Source organism: Chiloscyllium plagiosum, chromosome 7 (assembly GCF_004010195.1).
Source record: "Chiloscyllium plagiosum isolate BGI_BamShark_2017 chromosome 7, ASM401019v2, whole genome shotgun sequence".
Lineage (NCBI taxonomy): Eukaryota > Metazoa > Chordata > Chondrichthyes > Orectolobiformes > Hemiscylliidae > Chiloscyllium > Chiloscyllium plagiosum.
In genome coordinates this window covers 5,449,664-5,470,374 of record NC_057716.1, presented here as the reverse complement: position 1 = coordinate 5,470,374, position 20,711 = coordinate 5,449,664, and the positions used below count along the sequence as shown (strand labels likewise).

The 20,711-nt window shown below is 40.2% G+C and overlaps 1 protein-coding gene across 5 annotated transcripts in view; it reads left to right on the top strand.

The window, feature by feature from the left end:
• hecw2a (HECT, C2 and WW domain containing E3 ubiquitin protein ligase 2a) overlaps positions 1-20,711 on the top strand; it is a 335,739-nt gene that overhangs the window by 273,967 nt on the left and 41,061 nt on the right. For 4 of the 5 annotated variants that reach the window (XM_043692900.1, XM_043692901.1, XM_043692902.1 and 1 more), the window contains one exon: positions 1,488-1,586. The exons of the other annotated variant lie outside the window; for it this stretch is intronic. In XM_043692900.1, the coding sequence (XP_043548835.1) occupies positions 1,488-1,586 (99 nt within the window). The remainder of the gene's footprint in view (positions 1-1,487; positions 1,587-20,711) is intronic. 5 annotated transcript variants of the gene reach the window in all.

The following is a 20,711-nucleotide window of genomic DNA, read 5'->3' as shown; positions in this document are numbered from 1 at the left end:
TAAATAAAAATATAAATATTTTTGATGATTTAATCAAGTGAAATATGCACCTAAATTCCTATGTTGTTGTAGGTTACATCTGACAACTCCCAGGCTATCGGACAACAACAGAAACATACTTGGTACCAGCTCTAGTAATTCAGACATGTGGGGAGACTGAGTTAAATTTCTGTCTTGAGAAATTGATTCCAATATATATAAAAAGTAAAACCTGACATTAGCAAGAATTACTGAAGCTGCTTGATTCTTTAAAACAGATCCACAAGTGCCCTAATGGGAAGAAAATCTGCTGTTCTTAGCCAGTGTGACCTGTATGTGATCTCAGTCTCACATCAAAATGATGATTTTTTTTACCAGTCCATTAAAATGGCTGAGCCACCAGGGCAACTGGTGAAGAGCAACAAACTCCTGCCTTGCTAGCAATGACCAACGTCTCTAGAATTAAATTAAAAAAAACCTGCTGTCATCCATCAATTAACAGGCTTCCCTGATTCCGACTAGTAATCTTTTTCTCTTGCAGGAACTGACTCATTCCATTATTTTTACTATGGTGACACAAACCTGTTAGGAATTTATCCTGGTTGCCATTCTTATTTGTAAACTTTTGAAGCCCAAGTTTGCTATCATCTTGATTTACTTGATTTAGGTTCATGATCAATGCAGGAACCTGCTTCATTGTCTTTAGTAGAGGAAACTGAGCTCATATAATGATACCAGGATTTTGCTGGTCTGTAATCTCATAAGAACATGTTGCCTCTGCAGTGAACACTACCATTTTCAAGATTACCAGCAATATTTACTGTATTTCATGATGCCTATTGAAAACGTTCTGCATTTAATTTTCTTTTACATCAATAAAAATATTGCCAAATTCTAACAGCAATCTTCATGAGACTCACTGCCTTGCTCACAAAGGATGTGATCATGTATTTTTCAAAGACGATGTTTTTATCTGTGAATCTGTTGCCACATAGGGAATGAAACTTGCTCTTGTTCACAGTTTATTTAAGATGTGCATTATTTTATTTTCTAGAATTGATCATAATATGATATATTATAATCCAAACCTTTGAGTTTAATATCTTTGCTGAGGGATCTTTTGTAATTGAACTATAAACTTAATAAATAAAATCCAAGTTGAAATTGCCAGGACATTACCTTTCAAAATATTTTAACAAAGGTTTTAATTTACATTAATACAAAAACTGATCAATTTGAGTATCGAGTATAATACCTTAAAGGAAGAGTGAGATATCAAATATTTATAAAAGGAATTTCAGATTTCAGGATCAGGGCAACCATAGTAGCAGCCACTAAATCAACATGTGTTTTCTCATGTTGTTGGTGCAGCAGTCTAATATTGCTAGTATACAAGTCAGTAGTCTCAAACATGATATAAGATGCTTTAATAAAACAAAACTCTCTGATAGTATATAAATTATAATTATCCAAAAGCGAATTAAATTTTGGAACTGCTTTTATTTTAGGTTTAGATTCAGTGGTCGAATCCTTGGTCTTGCTCTTATCCACCAGTATCTGCTCGATGCCTTCTTCACAAGGCCATTTTACAAGGGCCTGCTTAGAATGTAAGTGTTTCTGCTTTAAGAAGAAAAAGCTATTTTATGTATTACACCGAAATGTGAAACTTACAGTGTTTAAGTGTAATCTTCTTTGACTTGACCTACTCTTGGGAAATAAGGCAGGGCAAGTGACTGAAATGTCAGTGGGGGAGCACTTTGGGGCCAGCGACCATAATTCTATTAGTTTTAAATAGTGATGGAACAGAATTTACTGAATCTAAAAGTTTAAGTTCTAAATTGGAGGAAGGTCAATTTTGATGCTATTAGGCAAGAACTTTCAAAAGTTTATTGGTGGCAGATATTCACAGATAAAGGGAAGCTTGAAAATGGGAAGCCTTCAAAAATGAGTTAACGAGAGTCTGGAGACAATATGTTCCTGTTAGGGTAAAAGGCAAGGCTGGTAGGTATAGGAATACTAGATGACTACAGAAATTGAGGTTTTGGTTAAGAAAAAGAAGGAAGCATTTGCCAAGTATAGACAGCAGAGATCAAGTGAGTCCTTAAAAAAGTATAAAGGCAGTAGGAGTGTACTCAAGAGGAAAATCAGGAGGGCAAAAAGGGGACATGAGATAATTTTGGCAAATAGGGTTAAGGGGAATCCAAAGCGATTTAATAAGTACATTAAGGACAGAAGAGTAAGTAGGGAGAGAAAAGGATCCCTCAAAGATCAACAAGACAGCCTATGCGTGGAACCGCAGAAGATGAGGGTGATAATTTTGTATCAGTGTTTACTGCGGAGGAGGGCATGGAAGATATAGAATGTGGGGGAACAGATAGCAACATCTTGAAAAATGCCCATATTACAGAGGAGGAGATGTTGGATGCTTTAAAGCATATAAAGGTGCATGAATCCCCAGGACCTGATCAGGTGTACCCTAGCACTCTGTGGGAAGCTAGTGATATGACTGCTGGGCTCCTTGCTGAGATATTTGTATCATTGGTAGCCACAGGTGAGGTGGCGAAAGACTGGAGGTTGGGTAACATGGTGCCACTGTTTAAGGTGAAAGTGAGGTCTGCAGGTGCTGGAGATTAGAGCTGGAAATGTGTTGCTGGAAAAGCGCAGCAGGTCAGGCAGCATCCAGGGAACAGGAGAATCGACGTTTCGGGCATTCCTGAAGAAGGGCTTATGCCCGAAACGTCGATTCTCCTGTTCCCTGGATGCTGCCTGACCTGCTGCGCTTTTCCAGCAACACATTTCCAGCCACTGTTTAAGGTGGCAAGGAAAAGCCATGGAACTATGGACCGGTGAACCTGACATTGGTGGTGGGCAAGTTGTTGGAGGGAATCCTGAGGGAGAGGATTTACATGTATTTGGAAAGGCAAGGACTGAGTAGGGATAGTCAACATGGCTTTATGCATAGGAAACATTGTCTCACTAACTTGACTGAGGTTTTTGAAGAAGTAACAAAGAGGATTGCTGAGGGCAGAGCAGTAGATGTGATCTATATGGACTTCAGTAAGGCGTTCGACAAGTTTCCTCATGGGAGACTGATTAGCAAGGTTAGATCTCACAGAATAAAGGGGATACAGAACTGGCTCAAAGGGTGGTGGTGGAGGGTTGTTTTCTGACTAGAGGCCTGTGACCAGTGGAGTGCCACAAGGATCAGTGCTGGGTCCACTACTTTTCATCATTTATATTAATGATTTGGATGTGAAAATAGAAGGTACAGTTAGAAAGTTTGCAGTTGACACCAAAATTGGAGGTGTAGTGGACAGCGAAGAAGGTTATCTCAGAGTACAATGGGATCTTAATCAGATGGGCCAATGGACTGAGAAGTGGCAGATGGAATTTAATTTAGATAAATGCGAGGTGCTGCATTTTGGAAAAGCAAATCAGAGCAGGATGAGGAGTGGCAGATGGAGTTTAATTTAGATAAATGTGAGCTGCTGCATTTTGCAAAAGCAAATCAGAATAGAACTTACACAGTTAATGTAATGTCCTGGACATTGTTGCTGAACAAAGAGACCTTGGAGTACAGGTTCATAGTTGCTTCAAAGTGGAATTGCAGGTCGATAGGATAGTGAAGACGGCATTTGGTATGCTTTCCTTTATTGGTCAGAGCATTGAGTATAGGAGTTGGAACATCATGTTGCAGCTGTACAGGACATTAGTTAGGCCACTTTTGTAATACTACGTGCAATTCTGGTTTCCCTCCTATTGGAAGGAAGTTGTGAAACTTGAAAGGGTTCAGAAAAGATTTACAAAGATGTTGCCAGGGTTGGAGGATTTGAGCTATAGGGAGAGGCTAAATAGGCTAGGGCTGTTTTCTCTAGAGCGTCAGAGGCTGAGGGGTAACCTTAGAGATGTTTAAAAAATCATAAGGGGCATGAATTGGGTAAATGGACAAGATCTTTTCCCTGAGGTAAAGAGAAGTCCAGAAGTAGAGGTTTAGGGTGAGAGTGGAAAGATTTAAAAGGGGCCTAAAGGGCAACTTTTTCACGCAGAGGGCGGTACATGTATGGAGTGAGCTGCCAGAGACAGTGGTGGAAGCTGGTACAATTACAACATTTAAAAGGCATCTGGGCCGAGGGTGGGGATATAATGGGAAGGGTTTCAAGGGATATGGGCCAAGTGCTGGCAAATGGGACGAGATTAATTTAGGATATCTGCATGGCATGGACGATTTGAACTGAAGGGTCAGTTTCCATGCTGTACATCTCTATAACTTTCTGACCCTTGTGTATTGTCCGCATTTATTGCACCACAAATACACATCAAGTCATAAAAATGTTCTTAAACATATGTCTTTTTGCAAGATTTGATTTTTTTTTCTTGATAACATATTTGTCTTAGAACCAGGAAAATGTTGGCACAATTTTTTTTCAATGCACATATCCACCTTTCAGACAAAATGAGGAACATTATAGTAACAATGATACTGATTTCAGTGAGGTAGTGACTTTGACTTGAAGAGTTGGGAATTGTTTTGCACCTTCTAATGCTTCTCAATGAGCTGCAGGAATGCTGTTTGAACTACAGAGAAGAAAAGTTGATTCTCAATAGATCAGAACCTGGCATTTCTCTTTCCAGCTTTTATGCTTTCAGTCACTGTTCTGTTTAATTTCTTCCTCGCCCTCTCACTGTACTGTTCTGCTTTTAAAACTGGTAATTTTGTTCAATGAGTTAGTCAATCAGACAAGTTAATCACAGGAATTGTACAATCTGGGATGTTGTAAATGGTGGGGGTTCTTTTATTCCATTGTCAACTCACTTATTATGATTTAGTTTTCACTGTCATGTTCATAACTTAAATCTTCATTGTATTAACATCAGACCCTGAGACCAAATTCAGCCTCTTATTCAGGCTTCTTCAAGGAAAGATAAGATGAGTTAGATCACATTCATCAAACAATATTCTTTAATTTTGAGTGGCTTTTAACAATGATGACAATTACACCATTCAGCTACTGATGGTGCACCTGGGGCTTTTCAACATCCTGGCATTTTTTAAGCTAAAAGGACATAAGTTGCACCCATTCCATTTGTATTTTGATGATAGCATTTGTAAATGCCCTGGAAGCACCATAAGAAGGGTCTGCCAAGTATTTTGGCTAAGGTTCTCTGTATGTTCGGCATGTGTATTTCTGGTTTAAAATAGGGCTAATTCTGCCTATCACTACCAACACACACCTTCTCTTAGATTGGTAGTCTAGACTCAGACAGGAAGATCCACTTTGATAATGTTGACCTACTTTCAACTCCATAACTCTTTCAAATCTTTGAGACTTCTAATACCCTTAACATGTAGTTCGTAAGTCTGGCTTCAGTCCTATTTAGATACATTGATTCACCAAGGGGTATGCTTAAGATTGCAATACTTTCAAAAGATTCCTTCAGATGAAGAGGCTTAAATTAAGCTTTAGAGAGTTCAAATAAACTGGTCTAGAGTTGTAGTTCATGGATGACGTCACAGCAAGTTCAATTTTGTATTTCTGCCTAATTGTGGGATCGAGATTACCAATCTATTTCAGCATTGGTACATGTTTTAGACTTAATTTCCTCAAGTGAGATTACTTAGAGGTATTCTTCCATCTTCAGGAGGGTAAGGCACATTCTGTTGCATTAAATAATTATATATTTTCATCTTAACCTAGTGAGATGAGTTTCGAGTCAGGTGGTCATTACTGGTCCCGCATTCTTTCTGATGATCATTTGTCTCATTTCTGTTGCTTTACATTTGTTTTGAGTCTTTCCATTGAGTTCTCCAGAAATATCTTGGGCTGGATCTTCATGATTAAGATGGGTATGTCAAAATGTCCTAATTCAGTACGTACTGTTATGTGCAGTCATCACTGCAGGGTGATGAGGTAAGAATAGAGTCAGTCCAACCAAACCCAGAAGCAGATGATAGGCACCCAAGTCGGTGGGTTGGTTTGTGTGCCTACTTTAGTTCGCTGGGTCTTTGTTTCCCATTATATTATAAACAGCTAGGCCCTCTATCCCTCATTCCTCACACAATTTCACCCTGCCACTTATTCCTCATGATCCATGCATGCCCTTCCCCACATCTTTTATGATGTCTATGCCTAGTATGCACTATCTAATGAGCCATATGATTGTAATGGCAGATGTTGACATTCTGAAAAAGGATAAAACACATGTTTAGAAATCTGCTTTAACAAAGTTTGCTATCCTATAATCCTGTCAGTAAAATAGGGCCATTATGTTATTAATGAAAGAAGCTTCAGCCACTTCATACTTCTTAATCTTGTCTAAATAAACATACAGGCATTGACAAAAGAGACACCAGACTAATTCGTTGTAACATCATAAGGATATCAATAAAGTAAAGTAAATACTTCAGTTGTCCAGAAAGACCTGTTCTAATGCATTTTTAAGTTCTGGAGTTCATCCAAACATTCATAATGCGCTCAGATGGAACATCAGATGTCTGGCATCTGTTTCTGCTGATACAGCTCCCAGAGGGATAAAACTGAAGTGGAGTGTCTACTTGCTTGATAACATTTTTATGGAGTTGTGGAGGAGGTATAGAATTTACCCCACTGGGGACATGTTTAAAGTTAACTTCTAAAAGGTTCCCAAATACACACTTTAGCTCTCAGCTCCTCTGATGGGCCGTGAATCACGAGTCATCCAGAAGCTGACCTAACTTTACAACTGTTGCGGAGGTCTATGAAGTATCTACCATGTCAATGGAGCTGGCCAGATCAAGAATGCAAATTGCAGATTTTTCAACTGCACCATTATTGTGTGCCAGTGAATATTTCTAGTGCAAGGAGTGGAGCGGACTCATGGATTTGGCACCTACAGTCCACACCCCACCATTTTTAAATAACTCCAGAGTCAGCCTGACAGCTCAAAAATCCATCAATTCATGACCTTGTATTCAATGTTGTCAGTGCCACCTTGAGGTTGCTATGATATGGAGGTGTTGGTGTAGGACCAAGTTAAAAAATCACACATCAGCACGTTATAATCCAACAGGTTTATTTGGAAATACAAACTTTCTGAGCGCTGCTCCTTCAGCAGGGAGCTAGTGGAGCAGGATCATAGGACACAGAATTTACAGCAAAAGATCATAGTGTCATACAATTGATGCGATATATTGAACAAACTTAAATTGCTGTTAAGTCTTTCATCTTTTAGAATGGGTTACAGGTTTCAATTTATTAATATGTAAATCCCAGAACTTCTTTCAAGTCACATTCCTGAGATAACTTAAGGTTTTATTTACAAAAAAGGTAGCATCTCAGCTCAGACAATACATTAAAGGTGTGAGGTGAGAGTCTGTATGTATTCCAATGTTGAGTCAGACTGGTTCTATTTCCAAAGGAGGAATTTTAAAAATGGCACATGGACTGACTGCCTACAGTTTGTTTGCTTTTTGAATAAAATAGATTGTATCTGCAAATATAATTCTGCAAATGCAGATTCACCCCATAGTTTTATATGTGTGTGTACGCGCATGTGAGGGAGAAAGTGTGTGTGTGAGAGAGAGAGAGAGAGAGAGAGTGTGTATAGTGTAGTGGGGTCACCTGTAGTGTGACATGAACCCAAGGTCCCGCTTGAGACCATACTCACGGGTACTGAACTTGTCTATCAGCTTCTGTTTGGCAACTCTGTGTTATTGCGTATCCCAAAGTCTACCTTGGAGGATGGTCACCTGAAGATTATTAGACCGAATGTTCATGACTGCTGAAGTGTTCCCCAACTAGGAGGGACCATTCCTGTCTGGTAATTGTTGCGCTGTGCCCATTCATCCGTTGTCATACCATCTGCTTTGTCTTGTCAATGTACTATACCTCGAGGCATCCTTGCCTACAGCGTATGAGATAGACAATGTTGACCACATCACATGAGTACATGCAGCATACATGGTATTTGCAGATACATTCTGTTTTGTTCAAAAAGCACACGGTCTGTAGGCAGTCAATCCATGTGACATTTTATAAATTCCTACTTTGGAAATAGAACCAGTCTGACTCAAGATTGGAATACATACATACTCTAACCTCACACCTTTAATTCATTTTCTGAGTTGAGTTATAACCTTTTTTTTATAAGACCTTAAGTTATCATGGGAATTTGACTTGAAAGAAGTTCTGGAATAACATATTAATTAATTGAAACCTGTAACCCATTCTAAAAGATGAAAGAGTTAACAGCAACCTAGGTTTGTTCAATATTTCGCACCAGTTGTATGACACAATTTTTGTCAGTAAACTATTACCATGCTCAGATCGATAGTGGGTCAAATACAGAGTTTATTGACAACAGCTTTTGGGAGAAGTCAAGTCCTCAAAGGGTGCCCGGACTTCTCATCGAATACATGGGCTGGTTTATTTATACAATTTTATGAACCTATAAGTTACGTGTACGTTTTGCAAGACACCACCTTTGTTCCTGATCGCTGTTCTCAGCAGATGTTCCAGCTTGATAGCCTTTGTCCTCCTTGATTTGATTTGTACACCAGGTGTTAACTGCTTCCGCAAGTGCCTCCTTGCCCTTTGTCCTTCTGTACTTCCATTCACAAGGTCGTTACAAGTCTGATGCTCATTTTGTGCCTCACTAACATTATTACGGATAACTATGGAGTCTTCCTGAGGTATTACCATGTATTAATTACATTGTTACAAGATCTTAAATATTAACTCTTTCCTCTCTGCCTTCACATAACCTTTTGACACCTTGCAAAATGTTCATATTACTGTCTTGATGTGCTGGATGTCTTGAAACTTATAAAGGTGGATAAATCCCCAGGACCTGATCAGGTGTACCCTAGAACTATGGGAAGCTAAAGAAGTGATTGCTGGGCCTCTTGCTGAGACTTTGTATCATCACTAGTCACAGGTGAGGTGCCGGAAGACTGGAGGTTGGCTAATGTGGTGCCACTGTTTAAGAAGGGTGGTAAGGACAAGCCAAGGAACTATAGACCAGTGAGCCTGACGTCGGTGGTGGGCAAGTTATTGGAGGGAATCCTGAGGGACAGGATGTACATGTATTTGGAAAGGCAAGGACTGATTAGGGATAGTCAACATGGCTTTGTTTGTGTGGAAAATCATGTTTCACAAACTTGATTGAGTTTTTTGAAGAAGTAACAAAGAGGATTGATGAGGGCAGAGCGGTGGATGTGATTTATATGGACTTCAGTAAGGCATTGGACAAGGTTCCCCATGGGAGACTGATTAGCAAGGTTAGATCTCATGGAATACAGGGAGAACTAGTCATTTGGATACAGAATTGGCTCGAAGGTAGAGGACAGAGGGTGGTTGTGGAGGGTTGCTTTCCAGACTGGAGGCCTGTGACCAGTGGAGTGCCATAACGATCGGTGCTGGGTCCTCTACTTTTTGTCATTTACATAAATGATTTGGATGTGAACATAGAAGGTATAGTTAGTAAGTTTGCAGATGACACCAGAATTGGAGGTGTAGTGGACAGCAAAGAGGGTTATCTCAGATTACAACAGGATCTTGACCAGATGGGCCAATAGGCTGAGAAGTGGCAGATGGAGTTTAATTTAGACAAATGCATGGTGCTGCATTTTGGGAAAGCAAATCTTAGCAGGACTTAATGGTAAGGTCCTAGAGAGTGTTGCTAAACAAAGAGACCTTGGAGTGCAGGTTCATAACTCCTTGAAAGTGGAGTCGCAGGTAGATAGGATAGTGAAGAAGGCGTTTGGTATGCTTTCTTTTATTGGTCAGAGTATTGAGTACAGCAGTTGTGAGGTTTAGTTGGGACTATACAGGGCATTGGTTAGGCCAATGTTGGAATATTGCATGCAATTCTGGTCTCCTTCCTATCGGAAAGATGTTGTGAAACTTGAAAGGGATCAGAAAAGATTTACAAGGATGTTGCCAGGGTTGGAGGATTTGAGCTATAGGGAGAGGCTGAACAGGCTGGGACTGTTTTCCATGGAGCATTGGTGGCTGAGTGGTGACCTTATAGAGGTTTACAAAATTATGAGGGGCATGGATAAGGTAAATAGACAAGGTCTTTTCCCTGGGGTGGGGGGAGTCCAGAACTAGAGGGCATAGGTTTAGGGTGGGAGGGGAAAGATATAAAGGAGACCTAATGGGCAACATTTTCATGCAGAGGGTGGTACGTGTATGGAATGAGCCGCCAGAGGAAGTGGTGGAGGCTAGTACAACTACAACATTTAACAGGCATCTGGATGGCTTTATGAAGAAGAAGTGTTTAGAGGGATATGGGCCGGGTGCTGGCAGATTGGACGAGATTGGGTTGGGATATCTGGTCAGCATGGATGGGTTGGACTGAAGGGTCTATTTCCATGCTGTACATCTCTATGACTCTATAATACTGCTCCACTAGCTACCTGATGAAGGAGTAGCACTCGGAAAGCTTGTATTTCTAAATAAACCTGTTGGACTATAACCTGGTATTGTGTGATTTTTACCTTTGAGGTTGGAGTGCCTGCTTTTTTTGGAAGTTCAACTGTCCTGCATCTATAGTGTAGTAAAAGAATCTTCGAGTGTAACAATGAATTTCCTTTATGTTGCGTACCTTCAACAGTTGTCTGAAGACAGAATGATTTAACTCCAGTCCCCACCAATTAATTTTTAGCTGCTTAATTTACACAAAACAAAAGCACACGGTTCTGATAGAAGAAAGCTGAAATGTGCATGAGTAATTTCTGTTGGCTTACTATTGCAAAAACAAACAGTGGTCATATAGTAGCTCCCTTTGTGGGAAATGTAACTTAATGTAAAAACATAAATCCTTCCTGGCCAGTGCTGAGACTCTTGCCTGAAGGACAGTTGCACTTGAAAAATTTTCTGGAGCCCGTTACAGGACACATTATGAATTGCTCAAGTTTAAGCCTTTTTAAGTACAGTAGTAAAATAGCCAAAGAATCCTACACTGATCATCAGTGATCATCAGAAATATATGTTGTAAGCTTCAGAGAATATTTGTTAGTTGCAGGCCAATCAATGTATTTGGAAGACTTATTACCAATCTGAAAATGTGACTATCCACGATTTAGATAGGTTTTCTCTGATCACTTATATTAAGGAAATAACCTTGAGTCTAGTTTGATATTTTCTCCTTGTTCACTTAAAGAATCTTCCATTGAAAGTAGTTGGATCATCTGTGGAATATAAACATTGCGGAAATCTCCATGAATTTAATATTTTACTCGGAGTGTTACAGATGGATGGTGTTAATTTTCTTGAGTATTTTCCAGATCCCTTGCTGTAACATCAGCAGGAGATCGATGGAAACACTGGGGAGATAGCAATCACGACCATTTATATTGTTTCTGCAAAAATTGCCATTGTTGAACTCTGTTGAAATTGCCATCACTTAAAAAATGATTGCTCATATAATTCCACAGGGTAATGCCAAACTTCCTTCTTTGAAAATGATACAAGAAGTCTCACTCCATCATCCTCTCTTTAAGTGTCTCTTCAGATTTGGTTTATTGGGTCATTTATCCTGATCATTTTCCATGATGCTATTTTGATAGAGCACATGAACATCCTTTGAGACAGTTAACATGAACTTAACTGTAGGCTCCAGGGATATTTTCTAACTGCACAGAAGTAATCATAGTCCTTTAAAAAGCTGGTAAAAAGAATTTTTGATCAGATTATATTGTTAGAATGATTAATGTCAACACCTTTATGCCCTGTTTTCATTATACAGTTGTCTAATACTACAAGAGTATCATTAGAGACATCTCACAGTCACCAAAGATCCATTGTGGAAAAAGGCCATTTGGCCCATAGAGTTCAATCGGACCCTCCAATGAGCATCCCATCCAGATCTAGTTCTCCACCTATCCCCATAACCCGCATTTACAATAGATGATCCATCTAACCTCCAACATTCCTGGACAATATGGACAATATAGCATGGCCAAACCACCTAACATGCACGTGCAAAGTCCACACAGTCAGTTGCCAAGGCTGGAATCAAATCCATGTCCCTTGTGCTGTGATGCAGCAGTGCTAACCACTGAGCCACTGCGCTGCCCAAACCCACCTTCCTACCCTCTTAATAATCAATTAAGTATCTAACCTAGAGGCATGGCATTCATCCACAAACTCCATCAACAAACACATCGACCTGGACCCAATATACCAACCACTATAGCGGACAGCTGAAACTGACAACCGGAAGCGGCAGGGACAGACCACTATAAACACCGGAGGAAACATCAAAGAAGCGCTTCGCAGGAGGCTCCCAAGCACTGATGATGTCGCCTAGCCAAGGGACGAACGTTTGCAACAAAAACTTCCAGCTCGGCGAACAGAACCACAACAACGAGCACCCGAGCTACAAATCTTCGCACAAACTTTGAGTATCTATTTTAGAATTAACTTATAGTCACGTGTTCTAATCTGTGAGCAAGTCACAGTAAAGGAGAAGGTGGTCGATAAATTGTATCCGGTAAAATTGGTAAAAGTAGTAAATAGGCAAAAGGTTGGCAATACTCCAGTTAGAAAAGTTTACAAAGTGCGGATGGGATGCATTTTAAACTAAGGGAAGTAAGGATGGAAACTGTGGAAGTTCTGGCCATATTCCTTCAATCATATTTAGATTTAGGAGAAGTGCCAGATGATTGAAAGATAGCAAATGTTATGCCTTTGTTGCAAAAAAAGGGAAGAGGTACCAACTTGCAACAACAGGCCAGTCAGCCCATCAATCTAATGTCAGCAGTGGGCAAACATGTAGTGAATTTAACCTGAGAGAAGATTATTTGGCAATTGTAAACATATAGAATAGATCGTAGAATGATTACATACTAAACAGACAACATTTGACCATTCATTTTCTTCATTCATATGATGTGAGCATCACTGGCTATGCATCATTTATTGCCCTGGGCAAGATAATGCTGAGCTGCCTTCTTGAACTGTTGTCGTTGATATGATCTTAGGACACATAAAAGGCTTTTAGCATGGAAGTTCCAGGACTTTGACCCAGCAGTGGTGAAAGAATGGTTGGCAGAGTTTCAAGTAAGAAGGATGTGTGGCATAGAGGGGATCTTGATTAGTGTTCATATATCAGCTGCTTTTGTGATTGCTGATTTGGAAGTTCCTGTTTAAGGGGCCTTGGTGAGTTCATAGATCATCATAGAATCCCTACAGTGTGGAAACAGGCAATTTGGCCCAAGTCTACACTGACCTTCCGAAGAGTAACGCACCCTGACCCATTCCCCCTACCCTATTACTCCACATTTATCCCTGACTAGTACACCTAACCTACATATCTCTGAAAACTATGGGCAATTTAGCATGGCCAATTCATCTAACCTGCACATCGTTGGATTGTGGGAGGAACTGGAGCACCGCAGACATGGGGAGAATATGCAAACTCGACACAGACAGCCCCCTAAGGCTGGAATCGAACCCAGGTCCATTGCGCTGTGAGGCAGCAGTGCTAACTATTGAGCCACAGTGCCACTCAACAGTACATCTTGCAGATGATACATATTGCTGCAGCTGTGCTTCAGTGTTGGAGGGAGTGAATTGTTATCGTAGTAAATGGATGCTATGTCAAGTGAGCTGCTTTGTCTTGAATGATGTTGAATTTCTTTAATATTTTGGAGCTACACTCATCTGTGGGCCTTGCCCACTGTCTGCAAGAGATACTCAGCTAGCTCTATAACCCTGCCTTTTCCTGTTGCCTTATTTATTCTATCTCACACACACACACACACACACATAGTTGCGAACCAAGCAAATGTAATGTGAGAAAAAACATTTTCACTAAATGAGAATCTTAGTTTTGCAATGCACTGCCTAGAAGCATCATGGAGGCAGAGATAGTTAAGGCATTCAAGAAGGCATTGGATGATTATTTGAATAGAAACAATGTACAAGGGTGTGGGAAAAGGCAGGAAAATAGCACTAAGCCATAATGCTCTTTGGATAGCCAGTGGAGACACAATGGATTGAGTGCTTCTTTCTGTGCTGGAACACTTCTATGTGAAGGGAATTATTTGCGGTGGTGACCAATAGGGTATTGACTTGGGATTGACTTGTCACTTCAAAGTTTGCACAAGTGGCACAAAACTCAGAAATGTGTTTAATGGTGAGGACGACATTAACAAATTTCAAGAGTATGTAGACTGTTCCAGCGGGTAGATGAAATGTAACAGAGAAATGTGAAATGTTGCATTATGCCAGGAATAATGAGTAGGGATAATATTAACTAAAGGTACAATATTAAAGGGTTGAACAATGGAGAAACCTGACAATGTATGCAAATAAACATTTGCAAGGTCAGGATAAGATGGAAACACTGCTATGTTTAGTTGAAAAATAAGATAAACAAAGCCATAGAGAACAAACCAAGGAAGTTGTGCAAAATCTTGGTAAGTCACTGGATAGGACCCATTTGGTGTCTGATTCTGTGGGCATACGTGCAGAAGAATGAAAAGGTGACCAGAACTGGATAGTGTACTCCAGAAGAGGTCTCACCAACAACCTGAACAACCTCAACATGACATTCCAACTCCTATATTAATAGGTCTGAACATTGAAGGCAAGCATACTAAATGCCTTCTTAACCACCCGAACAACATGTGATGCAAATTTCAAAAATTATGCACCTGAACCCCTAGGTCTCTCAGTTCTACACCACTACACAAGGCCCTACTATTAATTGTGTAAATCCTGACCTTGCTTGTTTAATAAAAATGCAGTTCCATGACTTTATCCAAATGAAACTCCATCTGCTACTCCTCAGCCCATTGACCCAATTGATCAAGACTTCCCTTTAATCTTAGATAACCACCTTCACTATCCATTACACCATCAATTTTGATGTCCTCCGCAAACTTACTAACAATACCTCCTATATTTTCATTCAAATCATTTATATAAATGACAAACAAAAGTGGATCCAGCACTGATACCTGTGGAACACTGCTGGTCACAGGTTTCCAGTCTGAAAAACAACCCACCACCACCACCACTCTGTCACCTGCCATTAAGCCAATTTTGAATCCAGTTGGCAAGCTCACCCTGAATCCCATGTAATCTAACATTACTAATTAGTTTACCATGCAGCACCTTGTCAAAGGCTTTATTAAAGACCAAGTATAACAAATCTTTGCTCTGCCCTCATCAATCATCTTAGTTATAGGGTCATAGAGATGTACGGCACGGAAACAGACCCTTCGGTCCAACTGATCCATGCCAACCAGATATCCTAACATGGTCTAGTCCCATTTGCCAGCACTTGGCCCGTATTCCTGTAAACCCTTCCTATTCATATACTCATTCAGATATGCCTTTTAAATGCTGCAATTGTACTAGCCTGCACCACTTCCTCTGGCAGCTCATTCCATTCACGTACCACCCTCTCTGCATGAGAAGGTTGCCCCTTAGGTCCCTTTTATATCTGTCCCCTCTCACCCTAAACCTATTCCCTCTAGTTCTGCATTCCCCCACACCAGGAAAAATACTTTGTCTATTTATCCTATCCATGCCCCTCATGATTTTATAAACCTCTATAAGGTCACCTTTCGGCCTCCGAACACTCCAGCGAAAACAGCGCTAGCCTATTCAACCTCTCCCAAGAGCTCAAATCCTCCAACCCTGCCAACTTCCTTGTAAATCTTTTCTGAACCCTTTCAGGTTTCATCACATCCTTCCAGTAGGGAGGAGACCAGAATTGCATACAGTATATGAAAAGTGGCCAAATCAACATCCTGTACAGTCGCAACATGACCTCCCAACTCCTATACTCAATGCTCTGACCAATAAAGGAAAGCATACCAAATGCCTTCTTCACTATCCTATCTACCTGCGACTCTACTTTCAAGGAACTATTAACCTGCACTCCAAGGTCTCTTTGTTCAACAACGGTCCCCAGGATCTTACCATTAAGTGTGTAAGTCCTGGTGTGATTTCTTTTCCAAAATGCAGCATTTAACTCAATTAAACTCCATCTGCCACTCCTCAACCCATTGGTCCATCTGATCAAGATCCAGTTGTACTCTGAGGTAACCTTCTTTGCTGTCCACTACACCTCCAATTTTGGTATCATCTGCAAAGTTATTAACTATACCTTCTATGTGCATAGCCAAATCATTTATATACATGACAAAAAGTAGTGGACGCAGCACCGATCCTTGTGGCACTCCACTGATCACAACCCTCCACTACCATCCTCTGTCCTCTACCTTCGAGCCAGTTCTGTATCCAAATCCCTGTATTCCATGAGATCTAACCTTGCTAACCAGTCTCCCATGGGGAACCTTGTCAAAAGCGTTACTGAAGGCCATATAGATCATGTCCACCACTCTGCCCTCATCAATCCTCTTTGTTACTTAAAAAAGCTCAGTCAAGTTCATGAGACATGATTTCTCATGCACAAAGCCATGCTGACTATCCCTACTCAGTTCTTGTCTTTCCAAATACATGTAAATCCTGTCCCTCAGGATTCCTTCCAACAACGTGCCCACCACCGACATCAGCCTCATTTTTCTATAGTTCCCTGGCTTGTCCTTACTGCCTTTCTTAAACAGTGGCACCATGTTAGCCAACCTCCAGTCTTCTGGCACCTCAACTGTGACTATCGATGATACAAACATCTCAGCAAGGGGCCCAGCAATCACTTCTCTAGCTTCCCACAGAGTTCTACGGTACACCTGATCAGGTCCTGGGGATCTATCCACTTTCATGCATTTCCAGAAATCCAGCACCACCTCCTCTGTAATATGGACATTGTTCAAGATGTCACCATCTATTTTCCCACATTCTATGTCTTCTTTTTCCTTCTCCACAGTAAACACTGATGCAAAATACTCGTTTAGTATTTCCCCCATCTCTTACAGCCCCACACATAGGCTGCCGTGCTGAACTTTAAGGGTCCCTATTTCCCATTCCTGAAGAAGGGCTCATGCCCAAAACGTCGATTCTCCTGCTCCTTGGATGCTACCTGACCTGCTGCGCTTTTCCAGCAACACATTTTCAGCTTTCATCCCTATTTCTCTCCCTAGTTACCTTTTGTCCTTAATGTATTTATAAAAACCCTTTGGATTATCCTTAGCCCTATTTGTCAAAACTATCTCATGCTCCCTTTTTGCCCTCCTGGTTTTCCTCTTAAGTATACTCAAGTATACTTACGTATACTGCCTTTATACTCTTCTAAGGATTCACTCAATCTCTCCTGTCTATACCTGATATATGCTGTTGCTTTTTCTTAACGAAAACCACAATTTATCTAGTCATCCATCATTCCCTACACTTACCAGCCTTTCCTTTCACCCTGAGAGGAATATACGGTTTCTGAACTCTCGTTGTCTCATTTTTTGAAGGCTTCCCATTTTCCAGCCATTCCTTCACCTGCAAACATCTGCCCCCAATCAACTTTTGAAAGTTGTTCCCCAATACTGTCAAAATTCACCTTCCTCCAATTTAGAACTTCAGCTTTTAGATCTGGTCTATCCTGTTCCACCACTATTTTAATACTAATAGAATTATGGTCACTGGCCCCAAAGTGCTCCCCCACTGACACCTCAGTCACTTGCCCTGCCTTATTTCCCAAGAGTAGGTCAAGTTTTGCACCTTCTCCAGTAGGTACATCCACATACTGAATCAGTTACTCTCTGAAAAAACTCAATCAACTTTGTGAGACTTGGTTTCCTCGCATAAAACCAGATGTCTGTCCCGAATCATTCGTTGTCTGTGAGCCACGTGCAGGCAACTGAGATTAGTTTTGTTTGAGATTATGATCAGCATGGACTGGTTGGACCAAAGGGTTGTTTTCGTGCTCTTTGTCTCTATATCTTTGTGACTCTGTAGAAATCAAGAGTTGTTGGCATGGTACCAATGGTGCAGTACTGCAGTTGCACAGAGAGACAGGAGAACGTAATGCATTTCTTAGAGCAGAGCAAGTTTTAATCGAGGTGGACAAAATTATGCAGTATTTTAATAGAATGCGTAAAGAGAAATAATTTCCAAATGCAGAAGTTCAATAAGAGTACACTCATAGTGTATTTGGCAGAAGAACTATGGACAAAATGAAGGAAACCATGTTTCTGCAGTGAGTTTTGATCAAAAATTTACAGAGTTCAGTGCAGCACAGGAACAGGCCCTTCGGCCCTCCAATTTACTTCCAGAAAGAGTGATGCAAGCAGATTCAATAATCACTTTCAAAAGAGAATTAGATAAATACCTGTAGTATTTATTGATAAATTTAATCAAACAGAGCATTTAATTTTAACTTCCTGTGAAAGGCAAAACACGGAGAGCCATGTCATCATTCCATACTGAAAAATATTATGAAATATCAAATTGAATTTGTTTGTAAACTTTCTAATGAAATATCAGCAAATATTGAGATACTGGAGTATTCTAGCATATTATTTCTTTTGAAGGGAATTGACAGATATTGTCATTAACTTTATTTGAAGATAATTTCTTCTTTCCAACTGCAAAACATCACAGTAGCAACTGAGGCCCAGGGTCAGTTGTTGCCTTTTTTAGACAATTCCTTTAATTATCTATCATTTATCCTGACTAGCAGACCATCATATATGAACTTATATGCTGAACTTTTAGCATTTCTTAATTTAGAAGATTGTGTTCAAGCTCCATTCTAATGACTCAATCATATAATTTAAGCTGGGCACAAAAGATTGAATGTCAAGTAGTTTCAAAAGAATTGGGAGCTGTTTGGTACATTTCGAAAATAGTTTATTGCTGTGAAGCAGTTTGTGATATCTTGTGACTCAGAAAGACGCAATATGAATAGAAATTATTTTATTGTGGTGACATCCATTTTCAAGACCATTGAGCCATCTTATCTATTTTATCTAGCCTGTCAGGTTTCTTCTAATTTACCCAGCAGATTGTGTGTTGCAGAGTTGATGAGAACCAGCTCCAATGTCAGACACTGTGACAGCTGACAAACCTACGTTGAAAGTTGATAAATTGATCTTAAGCTCCTGCAAGGCTCTATTTGCACCTTGAACAGTACTACTGTTGTAGGAGACACCATTGTCTGATGCTGTTTCACCACATTACTACACTGTTCATTTTCTAAGGAAAGGCACTGATATTTCAATTTCAGTCATGCTGGAAATTCGGCAGTAATATTTTTTCTAGGATAGCTTAATGCCACTCTAATACAGCCGTTTAAAATATCTATTTTTTTTTCAAGTCAATCTGCAAAATAGTTTGTGGATTTTTGCTAAAGAAAACCAATCAATTCAATTGAAATCCATTCTAAAATTGAATACAAATTTCCTAAAATGTACTAATTGCGTTTTCTAAAGTTTTTTAAGGGTTTTTTTTAAGGATTGTGGTACAAGATGTAAAAGATTACATTGGACATAAACATATAAGACAAAGCAGGTTGTTTATCCAAAAAAGTATACTCCAAAAGCAATCCATCAAATCCAAGATTAGTGTGCACAGATTATGAGTGGAATTTCTTAAAACTGGTATTGGGTCAAAACCCTTACATCATCCTGCCTGCTTCTGGGACTTACTGAGACAGAATTAAAAACAAGCGGGGCACACCCATGCAGTTGATGGGCAAATGAATAAAATATTCAAAGATGCCATTAAATACTGCCTTGACTCTCAGTTATGGTGTTAACAAGCCAGGAACGTTTGTCCAATCTGTTAGAAATTTACCTGTGTTTCTAAGATGAGTACAAGAAGAGGAGTGCAGTTTCAGTAAAACTGATAAGCTGGGAAGATTTGATCAGTGAAACCAAGGATCTCCAGCTCTGACCAAATGATTCTTAATGGTCTCCTACTTATTCTAGCAGTTCCTTCTCACAGTTTTCCATGTTGATTATTTCTATGAGACAGCAAACAGCTAAAACCAAACCAAAACAAAAGGCTCCCTATAGGGCGGCACGGTGGCTCAGTGGTTAGCACTGCTACCTGGCAGTGCCAGCGACTCTCATTTGATTGCAGCCTCCGGCGACAGTCAGGAGTTTGCACATTCTCCCTGTGTCTGCTTGGGTTTCCTCCCAGTCCAAAGATGTGCAGTTTAGCTGGATTGGCCATACCTAAATTGCCCATAGTGTTCAGGGATTTGTAGGTTAAGTAGATTAGCCATGGGAAATGCAGGGTTACAATTACAGTGATAGGGTTGGCAGGGATAGGCGAGTGGGGATCTGGGTGGGATGCTCATTGGAGAGTTGGTGTGAACCTATTGAGTTTTTTTGAAGAAGTAACAAAGAGAAATGATGAGGGCAGAGTGGTAGATGGAATCTATATGGACTTCAGTAAGGCGTTTGACAAGATTTCCCATGGGACACTGTAGCAAGGTTAGATCTCATGGAATACAAGGAGAACAAGCCATTTGGATACAGAACTGGCTCAAAAGTAGAAGACAGAGGGTGGTGGTGGAGGGTTGCATTTCAGACTGGAGGCCTGCGACCAGTGGAGTGCCACAAGGATCGGTCCTGGGTCCATTACTTTATGTCATTTATATGAGTGATTTGGATGTGAACTTAAGAGGTACAGTTAGTAAGTTTGCAGATGACACCAAAATTGGAGGAGTAGTGGACAGCAAAGAAGGTTATCTCAGATTACAACGGCATCCAGATCAGATGAGCCAATGGGCTGAGAAGTGGCAGATGGAGTTTAATTTAGATAAATGTGACGTACTGCATTTTGGGAAAGCAAATCTTAGCAGGACTTATACACTTAATGGTAAGATCCTAGGGAGTG